Source organism: Rhinopithecus roxellana, chromosome 11, assembly GCF_007565055.1.
Source record: "Rhinopithecus roxellana isolate Shanxi Qingling chromosome 11, ASM756505v1, whole genome shotgun sequence".
Classification (NCBI taxonomy): domain Eukaryota; kingdom Metazoa; phylum Chordata; class Mammalia; order Primates; family Cercopithecidae; genus Rhinopithecus; species Rhinopithecus roxellana.
The window spans coordinates 134,456,960-134,469,040 of record NC_044559.1 but is presented as its reverse complement, the minus strand read 5'-3'; the positions used below and the strand labels follow the sequence as shown (position 1 = coordinate 134,469,040).

The window sequence follows — 12,081 nt, the reverse complement described above, 5'->3', positions numbered from 1 at the left end:
TGGCTCACGCCTGTAATCCCAGCACTTTGGGAGGCCAAGGCAGATGGATCACCTGAGGTCAGGAGTTCGAGACCAGCCTGGGCAACATGGTGGAAACCCCCCCCCCCCCAACTAAAAACACAAAAATTAGGTGGGCGTGGTGGCATGTGCCTGTAATCTCAGATACTTGGGAGGCTGAGGAGGGAGAACCTGGGAGGTAGAGGTTGCAGCGAGCTGAGATCATGCCACTGCACTCCAGCCTGGGTGACAGAGTGAGATGGAAGGCAGGAAGGAAGGCAAGAAGGAAGGCAGAAAGGCAGGAAGGAAGGGAGGAAGGAAGGAAGGAAGATTGATTGGTGAGTCCATGAAGTTGGAGGGTTCTGGGTAGCTTAGGACTTTCTCCAGGGGCACAGAGAAGCCGCAGGAGGCTGTATACCACTAGAGGGCGGGGTTTCTCTCTTATGAGATCACTCTGGTGTTAAGAGGAAAGTGGATTTTAGGAGCAAAAGGAAAGATAGGGAGTCCAGGGAGAGGAAGGGTCCAGGCGGGAAGACCTGGGCTTGGAGACCTCAGCAGGTGGTGGGGGCGGTCGTGCAGTGTGAGGCATATCTTCCAGGTTCATCTGGCAGCACCAGGTCCCTCCAGCAGCACAAACTGGAAGTGGGGTGAAGGAAAGGGAGCCACCAGGCACCCTCCCCAGATGGGACCTGAACAACTGGGCGCTTGGCAGAGTCTAAGATTGCAGCTCAAACTCACCCCATGCCAACCCTGGGTCAGGGAGAGGTGACCTTTAAAATAGCAGGTCTGAGTCACAGGTGGGAAGCCTGCCGTTGCCTCAGGGGGACAGAAGCATTGACATAGGGCCCACCCTGAGAAAGGCGCCGCGGTCCCAGCCTGGGTGGGGCTCTCAGGGTGTCCCTGGAGATAGCTGTGGATGTAACCTGGCTGGGCATGTGTGGGTCTGTTGGTGTGAGCATGTGTGTCTGAGGGGGCTTGCCACCTGTCACTGAGTGGGGTGCCAGGCTGGCCCCAGGCTCACCCCTGGATCTCGATTTGGGAGGGGCAGGTCCACAGAGCAAGGGAAGCCAAGTGCTGGAGTCAGGAAACTGAGACCCCGTCCCCTCCAGCAAACTAGTGAGCTCCTGAGAGGACAGAACAATAGCTGCCCCTGCTGGGCCCTCAGGGCCATTGTGGGTTTTGGTGGCTGTGACCTTGAACATGTCCTTTCACTCCTCTGCCTCAGTTTCGCATCTGTAAAATGGAACAGCTTCGCAGGGTCATTGTGCTGATGATGATGTGCACTGTCTCATTGGAACATACAGGATTTTAAGTGTCAGGTGCAGGAATATGCTTATTATCCACAGGAGCATGGATGAGAGGGCTTTGAGCACCTTGTCTGGGAAAAGAAGGGGAAACAGAATATCCCCTTCTCAGGGCCCAGGCCTCTATCCCAGTGACCCCATCAGACCTGAAACTTGGAAAAGGAACCAAAAATTAGCCCCAAGTCTGAGCCAAAGGAACCCAAAGCCAGAGGAAGGGTCTGGAGGGAGGGCCTGGGGGTGGGAGTCGGGGTGGCCAGTGACCCAGTGACCGTAGTGCCCTTTCCAGCTCTGTAAGCAGTGTGGTCCCCACAGCCGGGTCCGGGCTCATCCCAGCACTGCACCTGCCCTGGGGCCTCGACCCCAGCCTCCCATCCACTCCTTCACCTGCCCCACAGTCCTTCGAGGGAGACGTTTCAGAGGAGCAGCTGGACACACTCTTCAGGATGCGAGCCCCTGCCCCAGCTGGCCACTTTGGCGAAACTGCTTCCTGTGGCAGCAGAGGAAGTGATGTCAGGGCACAGATGGGTGCAGAGGGTGTGGGAAAAGGGCTGCGTGAGGAGCCGCCTTTGTTAGGAATGACTCGGCCTCCCCCGAGCCCGCCAGCCCCCATTTGTCATCGGTAACGGCCATTGTGACCGCCTCCAAGGGGGCCCCAGCCTGAACCCCACAGCCGCAAGGAGCCAGGGCCAGATGGAGGAAGGGCTTTGTGTCCAGGGAGGGGTCCTTCCATGTGGGGTTGTGTGTTTTTAAAACATAATAATAAATGGGCTTCTCTCCCCCAACACTCCCCACTCCCCACTGAGCACATCAGCCACGCAGTGAATGGGAGAGATTTTCCATGCTGTGGGAGGTCAAGTCTGGGGAGAATCAGCCAGTGTCCAGGGGCTAGAGAAAGACTGTGATTACTGATGATAAATGTGCCCAGCGTGGGGCATTTCTCTGTCCTCACCTCCCGCCTGACTCCTTCTCCCCTCCCTGTCCTGAGCCAGTCAGCCCTGGAGACACACAACCCTGCATGGCTACAGATGCCCACCCCTGGTGGTAAGCCTGGGGGTCCCAGGCATGCAGACAAAAGCCAGCGGTGGGGGTTTCAAGGCCTTCAATACCAGACCACAGCAGCCTCCCTCTGAGGTCTCCACCCTGGGCAACAGGTCTGACCGGAAGTGGACCCGGCTGAGATGGATAGCAGGAATTTCCATCCCAGGCATGGGAATCACAGAGCCCAAGCCTTCACCCACAACCCTGCCGTGGCTGTGCTGTCTTTCTGGGCCCCCTCTCCTGCCTCAGCCCTGAATCAGCAATTGGGCTCTGGTCCAGCTTGGCTGTTAATTTGCTGTGTGGTGTTGCGTTAGTCACTTCCCCTCTCTGAGCCGGTAGAACGCAGAACTCCAGGGGCTCCAGGCTGTCTGAACGTTGACTTTCTATGTGTCTCATCTACTCGGGCTCAGGTGGTGCTAGGCCAAGGAAACGGCCTGTGGGGTGTCTGACCTCCCACACACAGTTCAGCTAGAAAACAGCTCCTGCCTGCTGCCGCTCCCAGGCACTTGCACTGCCTGTTTGTTTGTTTGGAGATGGAGTCTTGCTCCGTTGCCCAGGCTGGAGTGTGATGGTGAGATCTCGCAACTTCCGCCTCCCAGGTTTAAGCAATTCTTGTGCCTCAGCCCCCCGTGTAGCTGGGATTACAGGCACCCGCCACCACACCCAGCTAATTTTTGTATTTTTAGTAAAGAAACAGGGTTTCGCCATGTTGTCCAGGCTTGTCTCGAACTCCTGACCTCAGGTGATCCGCCCGCCTTGGCCTTCCAAAGTGCTGGGATTATAGGCGTGAGCCACCGTGCCTGGCCCACAGTGCTTGTTAAGAAAGATATTTGCATCTGTTTTCTCAGTTGACCTTTCACAGCAATACCCCAAAGTTGACAGAGCAGGAACTGCTAGTCACTTCTTTATAGATGGGGAAACTGAGGCCCTGAGAGGTCAAACAACCTCCCAAGGTCTCAGTGCAGGGTGAGGCTTGGAACCAGGACTGCTGGCTCTTGGGTCAGCCTGGGCCCAGGCTCAGAGGCGTGGTAGGGGCCATAGCACTCCCTGGCTTTCCCTGGGAATAGTGACAATCTCTCGCTTAGGAATGTTGGAGCCACCCGCTCCTCTCAGAAGACCCTCTGAGAAATACAGTGTCTTTACATTTGTCCTGAACTCACCCCTTCGCCTCCTGGGCCCTCTCTCCTGCTCATCCAGGTGGGTCAGAGTCTGACACCTCTTCTACAAGCCTGTGTCTCCACAGCAGGCGCTGCACAGGCCCAACTCCTGGGAAGAAGCCTACAGATGGGCACAGGGCCTGCTGTCCAACCAGCTCCACTCCACTCCCAGATGGTGCCCTGTTGCCCATGGGGGACACCAGGAGGAGCACAGTGTGTTCCCTGCCCTCCAGAAGCAGGAAGGTGCCCGCTAGACCCTAGCCTGGTCACCTCACCTCTTGCATTTTAAATGGGTGGTGACATGAGGAACTTGTCCATAAGGAAGCCAGCATGGAGGTGAGGGGTGCAAAAATGTGTCTTCTAGAGAATATTTGGATAAGATGGCCTGAAGACCAAGCTGTAAGCTCCAGACTGGGAAGTGCACTGTTTAGTTGGAAGTGTGCTGTTTAGTTAGTTTAGAAGTTAGAATTCTAGGCCGGGTGCGGTGGCTCATGCCTGTAATCCCAGCACTTTGGGAGGCCAAGGCAGTAGGATCACGAGATCAGGAGTTCAAGACCAGCCTGGCCAAGATAGTGAAACCCCATCTCTACTAAAAATACAAAAATTAGCTGGATGTGGTGGCAGGTGACTGTAATCCCAGCTACTCGGAAGGCTGAGGCAGAGAATTGCTTGAACCCGGGAGGCAGAGGTTGTAGTGAACCGAGATTGTGCCACTGCACTCCAGCCTGGGCCACAGAGCAAGACTCTGTCTCAAAAAAAAAAAAAGAAATTAGAATTCTAGCAATGGCTGGAATCTCAAATTGCAGCTGAGAGTAAGGAAGGCTTTTCTAACTATTAGGTCTGTCCAAAGAAGAACCTTGCTGAGAAAAGCAGTGATGAGTTCCCCATCCCCACAGGTATGTGAGTCAAGGTTGGCTGAGGAGTTGATGGGAGACGTTGGATGAGATGGCCCTTTAAGTAACTTCCATAGAGACCTCATATGTGCAGGTAAAGGCAAATTAGAGGTGAGAGTTTGAATGGCGCCCCTCAGAGGTCCCATCCACAGGTGCTGGTGGTCATTTTGATCTAAGGCCTGGGATGGGTAGGCTGGAGCACGGTTAGGAGAGTCCAAGGGTAAATGTTTTCTCCTCCTCCTTCCCCGGGTTCTACCCACGCTCTGCTTTAGGACCACCGTATAGCAAAGGCAAGGAAAGGGACCCTAACTTAAGCAAATGTGCTTTCTGAAGAAAAACATTTACTCAACAGGACATTTTCACACATGAACAGATTCCCCATAAGGGATCTTTAAACCTCCAAGTGTTAGAAGCAGAGGAGGGCTTGAGAGACTGACTTGGCCAACCTCCTCATTTGACAGACGGAAACTCCAGGGCCTGGGAGAGAACAGCCACACGGCAGTGCCAGTCCGCAGCTGGGATGCAAACCCAGGGCCTCTGCCTCCAGCGATTTTTCCTGTCCTTCATTTGACTGTCTTGTCATGACATCTGTGCAGGGATGTGTCCTCTTTCACAGCTTCTTGGCGGAATATCTGGACCATTCTTGGATGCAGCTTTAAAGGCAGGCTGCACTTTTGCAACTTAGGCCCAAACGAGTTCTCCTATTAGGAAAAAACACTTTCTGTGGGAAGTTTCCTGCCAGCAGGAAACCCAGATCCGGCCTGGCTGAGGCAAGGACTTCCAGGGGAGCCTATCTTAGATGCGGTTCCTCTGTAGAGACGGAGCAGCAGGAAGTCCTGCAGAGAGGCCAGGGAGGCAGAGCTGAGAGACGCGGCTCAAGCCTTGTTTCCTGCCATCGACCAGGTGACCCTTCATGTCCCTTGTTGCCCCACGTTTTCATCTGTAAAATGGGAAGAGTTGTGAGGAGTAGCACATAGTAGACCCAAATGCCCATTTCCAGTTCAGCAGAGCTCGGAAGACAGATTCTAGTATCAGATTACCTGAATTTGCCCCCTAGCGATGCCACTTACTAGCTTTATAGCTCTATACCAGTCACTTAAACACTTTTGGTCTCAGTTTCCTCATCGGCACTGTGGGGATAATAATCATATCCAACTCATAGGCCTGTGGTTCCCAAACTGTGTGCCAAATTATCCCAGGGTTCGTCACACACCCACAGGGGAGCCGTGGGATATTTTCAATGTGGGAAACACAGTAATAGTAGATAGCTGTCAGACACTGCACCAGCGAGGAGCTCACAGTTTCAATGTCCTATCACTCTACTTTCCTTTATTTGGCACCATATCTTTGCACAGCTGGGATTGTGGCATTTGGAAGTTGCCCACGACAAACAATAAGAGTAGTGGTGTTGGGCCGGGCGCGGTGGCTCAAGCCTGTAATCCCAGCACTTTGGGAGGCCGAGACGGGCGGATCACGAGGTCAGGAGATGGAGACCATCCTGGCTAACACGGTGAAACCCCGTCTCTACTAAAAAAATACAAAAAAAAACGAGCCGGGCAAGGTGGCGGGCGCCTGTAGTCCCAGCTACTCGGGAGGCTGAGGCAGGAGAATGGCGTAAACCCGGGAGGCGGAGCTTGCAGCTCACTGAGATCCCGCCACTGCACTCCAGCCTGGGCGACAGAGCGAGACTCCGCCTCAAAAAAAAAAAAAAGGAGTAGTGGTGTCCACTCGGATCCCAAAGTTTGAGAAGTTGTACAGCGCCCAACAGGGGCACACATCCCCGTTCATAATTCTTTGTGGCTATTTAGGAATGGGATAAAAACATTTTTTTTCTTTCAATTTATCCTAAGATTTTAGGATGTAAATATTTACAAAGCTGTTGGGATCTAATACATTCCTGTTAGGGACTTCTTTTTGGCCTTGGGATAGCTTAAAAAAATTACTGATATGCTAAAAATCAAAACGTTTCTGCATCTCTGCCTAGTGTTATTGTGGAGCAGCGCCTGGCAGGGTAAGCATCCAGGAACCCCAAGACCCCATCATTCTCCCACCCAGCTGGCACCTATGCAGCCTGGCCATGGGTCGCTCTCATCCAACCCACCTTTCAAGCCTTCCTCAGTCACCGGGGCCCAAGCCAGGGCCAAGGAGAAGTGAGGGCTCTGCACAGGCCCTGGCATGCCCCACACTTACTCCCTTACTGTTTTTTGTCGTTGTTGTTTTGGAAACAGAGTCTCACTCTGTCACCCAGGCTGGAGTGCAGTGGTGCAACATCCACTCACTGCAACCTCTGCCTCCCGGGTTCAAGCAGTTCTCCCACCTCAGTCTCCCGAGTAGCTAGGATTACAGGTGCACACCACCATGCCCGGCTAATTTTTGCATTTTTAGTAGAGATGGGGTTCCGCCACATTGGCCTGGCTGGTCTCGAGCTCCTGAGCTCAGGCCGTCCACCCACCTCAGCCTCCCAAAATGCTGGGATTACAGACATGAACCACCGCGCCCAGCCTACTCCCTTACTCAAGTTGCATTCGCTGTGCACCTGCTGTGTGCTGGCCAGCAGAGTCCACTCGTGGTCCCTCCAGGCAGGAACCTCAGGTGGGCCTTTCATTCTTCCTTATCTCCTGGCAGTCTCTGCTTCCAGGACACCTAGGGTATAGGGACACAGCAAGAGGGCAACAGCTACATCGAGAGCCATCCAGTGCTGCTGCAACAGAGAGGCACAGAGGGGACACTTGGCCTGCGTCCCTGCCAAGGCCAGAGCTGAATCTTTGCACCAGGGCTGAGAGGAGGGGCAGGGTGGGAAGAGTGGGGCGGTAGGGCTGCCAGACGCAGGGCCTGCCGCACTAATGGATGTCTAATGTTTGCTTTCCCCAGTCATGTCTGCACCCACTTTATAAATGGTCTGCGTTAGAGTTATAAAACAAAGTCATAATACAGCCTGCAGTGCTGCAAAGCACAGAGGCAGCTGTCACCCCGGGGCTGGGGGCGGTACGGTTAGAAGATGGGTGCAGGCACGTGACATGCACCCATGGGCCCCCATGCCCCTTCTCCTGTGGCTGTGACCCACCCCCAGAGGGAGGCTCAATCCTGCCATTTCACAGATGAGCTGCCTGAGGCCAGCAAGGGGCTGGTTCAGACCCAGGGGCCTCTGAGTCTGAAGGCAGAGCTCTATCCCACAGCCCTCAGGGCTGAGATGGGAGACAAGATGCTGGTGGTCAGTGGTGGGCATGGAGGTTCTCTGCTGCCCAGATGCCCTCCTGGCTCCATCCTGCTCCCCCAGAGCTGCCTGGCCTGGCAGGGAAGCCTCAGTGGCCATCTCAGGGTGTGCACAGCAATCAGCTCTCAGGCCACTGGAAGCCAGTGTTCAGCTCCCTGGGCTGTGATCAAGTCACTGTGTCATCTCATCAAATCAAATCTCATCTCATCAAAGCCCCCCAGGGGGCTGCCAGTTTGCCTACAGTGAACGTGTCCCTGTACCTGGTAGTGGGAAGCAGGTGTCAGAGAGCCCTGGCCTGGCCTCAGGAATCTGCCTTGCTGTTCCCACATTAGCTGCCTGCTCACTGGGTGGCCTCAGGCAAGTCATGGGAACCATTTGAATGGTCTTCAGTTTCCTTTGCTTTGAAATGAGGACAGTTCCAGCCTTGCTGGCCCCTTGATGAGAGAGCCCTGCGGACTATGGAGTTCTGGCCACTGTCAGGGTGCTATTAGGATTCCCGGGTGTGGAGACGCCCACACCGTTACAGAGCTACATCAATGATAGGTGGTGTGGAGTCTGGGACAACAGCCCAAACGGTGAAGTCTTTTCTCAGGTTCAAACTTTTGATCTGCCTCTTGTTAGCTGTGTGACCTTGGACAAGTTGCTTAACCTCTCTGAGCCTCCATTTACCCATCTCTAAACTGGGGACTAATAGAACATAACTTACAGGGTTGGTGCCAGAATCCAATAAGTTAACAATGTAAATTCCTGCAAACATAGCACCTGATACTGGGTAAGCATTAGTTGTTCTTTCAATGCAGCAACATGTACCTACTGTGCGCCAGGCCCCACCTAGGCATTCATGCATGCTTATCTCATGCAATCCTCAGAGCAGCCCAGAGACAGGGGAAGGGTGTCCACCTCTTGTGCTCATCAGGCATAACGAGGTAAGAGTTAAGGTTCTCTCCCTGGGCCCTACAGAACATGCTGGATGGAGCTGGAGTCATGAGTCATCTTATTAGCTCCCCCGCCCCCACCCCCCATACACACTGGCCAGGGCCTAGGCCCCAAGCCCGTGATAGTTATGCATTTTCTCCCATGCTCCCCAGTCTCAGCAGGCTCTCCTGGTCCGCAAAGAGAAAGCATAGTCAGACTTTCTGTTCTTGGGAAACCAGGTGTCCCCTTGGCCCCTCTGCCTGTAGGGGGACTCCCTAGGGCCAAATATGGCCTTCTAGACCAGAACAAGTGCATGCTCCCAGTGGCCACACAGGCCTCCCGGGACACCACCCTCCCACTGCCTCGGCTGTAGGTGGGGCCTCTAGCTGGAGGGGCTGGGCAGCCATGCACCACCCCACAGCTTCATTCACTGTGTCCTCTGGGCAGTCAGCAGAGGAGGATAGGCCCCCGACAGCTTGTGCCCAGCCACCTGATCATTTGGCATTTGGCGCTGGAAAATTCGTTTTCCAAGGTGTATTGTAAACCAGCAGCTCGGCGGCCTGGTTTCCCCACTTTTGGGCACTGGCGGTGGCCACACCCCGCTTCCTGTTTGTCTGCACCTCCTGAGGTGCAGTTCTTTCCAGGGAGACCGGGTGGGCCAGGATTTCCATTTGGCCCCCTTCGTGGGAAGAGATTGCCACAGGCACAGCCTCGTCTGCTCTGAAGTCTCTTCATCCATTGTGCTGAGGGCTGGGGTGGGGGTTGGGAAGAAGAGGCCAAGGGATGGGTGAGAGCCACAGACCATGGGAGGTGAGCTCTGTGGGGAGGCTTCTGGGACGGAGGGCTTCCCCTGGGGTAGGAGACCTGCAAGGGGCTGAGCACCACGGAGTCCAGGCCTGGTTCAGCCGGCTCACCCCACCCCTGCCCCGCAGCCCTGACTCCTGTCCTGCTTGCCAGCCTGGCAGGGGCTGCAAAGGGCAGCTGTGACTCCAAGGCACAGCTGGCCTGGTTTGAGCTCCAGCCTGAGCCCCTTTTCCAGCCCATTGCGTCTGGTGGCGTCACCATGAGGAACTGGATAGAGGCCTGGCAGGGACAATGGAGCAGACGCTGGGGGGTGCCCAAGAGGTGTCCTCACCCAGACAGATTGCCTCCCCTCCCAGGACCTCCCTGGCCTCTCCATCTGTAATGAAGTACAATCACACACCATCTCAGAGCGGGAACTGGCTCTTTATAAAGCCTAGCCTCTTAAAAGCAGGGCAAGATGGGAAACTGAGGCCGCAGGAGTGCCAGACTTGACCCTGGTTGCAGACTGCGTCCCCAGCAGGGCTCTGGCTGCCCCACCTCTGCCTCCCCTGCCCTCTTCATCAGCGGTGGGCCCCCGGGGTGGGTGAGGGGTGCCACAGGGCCCTCCCAGCACACAGCCTCATGGAGGTCTCCACTCACTCTGCAGGCACTGATTCCGGCAGCGAGGTGCTCCCTGACTCCTTCCCGTCCGCGCCGGCAGAGCCGCTGCCCTACTTCCTGCAGGAGCCACAGGACGCCTACATTGTGAAGAACAAGCCTGTGGAGCTCCGCTGCCGTGCCTTCCCTGCCACGCAGATCTACTTCAAGTGCAACGGCGAGTGGGTCAGCCAGAACGACCATGTCACACAGGAAGGCCTGGATGAGGCCACCGGTGAGCCCACCCCACATGCCTGGACCCCCCAGGACACCCCAGGCCCAGAGGCACAGGCCTGGCTCCATGTGAGACTTCACACAGCCATGGTGCCCCCTGGTCCTCAGTTCCCCACCACCCACCCCGGGCTTCACCTTGGATTAGCATTTCCGCAAATGCTGGCCACGTGTCCCAGCCTGACTTTGGGACCATCCCCACTGCATTCGATAGTACCGAGTGCCCTGTGAGCCCTCACTCCCTTTCCATTTTCTCTCCATCCTTCTGCTTCTGTCAGGGAGCAAGTTCCCGTCAGGTGGGGGCTCTTGAGCCCTCCCAAACACCTGCCAATCTCCCTGTTTAACAAAGAGGGCAGGTTTCTGCCTCACGGCCCTGGCACCCCACGGCACCGACCCAGAATTCAATGCAATCGTTATTTTTACAGTTCCTTCTGTTTGTGGAAAGTGATACTGGTTTCCATTCACAATAATGATACGGCATTTCCTGCGTTGAAATAAATTGTTTTAGGTTAAAAAGAAAAAGTTGATAGTATTAAGTAAATAACCATTCAAGTGGTGCTGGGATGTAGCCCAAATCTGGAGGGAGAGAGGAGAGCAGCTGAAACTGGGAAATGCGAGGAAGTGTGGGGTCCCTTCCTTCTTGGATGTGTGGGGGACCCTCGGTACTCCCAGAGGAGGAGGCAGAGCCCTGGGGTTCCCCATATCTCCCAGAACTGAGCCTGCCCCCAGGGTGCCCTCGAGTCTAAGTGAGGGGCTCTTGCTCACTTGCCACCAGGTCCCTGTTGATAGTGCAGAGTCCTCAGGGCGAAAAGCCCTTCCTGGGGCTTAAGACAGGCAGGTGGGACCCCCGCTTCAGTCACCTGACAGAGCCAGCCCACCCCAGACTCAGGGGGCTCCCGGGTGGCCTTCCTGGCTTTTTATTTTTCCCGTCTCTTTCTGGATCCTTTGCTTTCTCTTTCTTCGGCTCTCTTGATTTCCCTGCCTCTCCCTGCTCATTTCTCCCTCTCTCTTTTCCCTATGTGCCTGCTTTCCTTTCTTTTTCTCTCCCTCCCCCTCTCTCTGTCTCCCTGACATGCTGTGTCACTGTCCTTCTTTCCCCCTTCTTTAGTTTCTGTTTTGTCATGTAAAGCTCACAGATTTCAGAACCAGTCAGGCTTAAAACCATACTCCAGAATGTACTCAAGGTCACTGAACCGTATTTTACAAATAGTTAAAATGTTAAGTTTTATAGAATATGTATTTTACCACAATTTAAACATAATTTTAAACAATAGATTTGGAGTCCCATGCTCACCCAAAATATAAAAATAGAAAAGGAAATTTTTTTTTTTTTGAGACAGAGTCTCGCTCTGTCACCCAGACTAGAGTATAGTGGCATGATCTCGGCTCACTGCAACCTCTGCCTCCCGGGTTCAAGCAATTCTCCTGCCTCAGCCTCCCGAGTAACTGGGACTACAGGTGCCCACCACCACACCTGGTTAATTTTTTGTATTTTTAGTAGAGATGGGATTTCACCACGTTAGTCAGGATGGTCTCGATCTCCTGACCTCATGATCCTCCTGCCTCGGCCTCCCAAAGTGCTGGGATTACAGGTGTGAGCCACTGCACCCAGCCGGAAAAAGGAATTTTTAAGGGGAAACTAAACAACACATATTTGCCAGCTGCCCCCACTCTTTGACTGAGTGACCCTGGGGAAGTCACTCGACCTCTCTGAGCCGCAGTTCTTCTATTTGTAAACTGGGAAGTTGACTGAAGGTCCTGGTGAGGGTAGAGCCAGGTGGCACACATAGCACAGAGCAGCATGCCAGGGCCCAGCAGGCAGTCAATAAACACCTGCTTCCTCTGTCCTCTTTCTGGGCTTTCCTTGGCCTCTTTCTCTCAAACGGTCCTTA

At 54.6% G+C, this 12,081-nt stretch overlaps 1 protein-coding gene across 2 annotated transcripts in view; it reads left to right on the top strand.

The window, feature by feature from the left end:
* Nucleotides 1-12,081, top strand: part of UNC5B (unc-5 netrin receptor B) — a 90,834-nt gene that overhangs the window by 58,569 nt on the left and 20,184 nt on the right. For both annotated transcript variants that reach the window (XM_030941206.1, XM_010373037.2), the window contains exon 2: nt 9,969-10,193. In XM_030941206.1, coding sequence (XP_030797066.1) covers nt 9,969-10,193 — 225 coding nt within the window. The remainder of the gene's footprint in view (nt 1-9,968; nt 10,194-12,081) is intronic.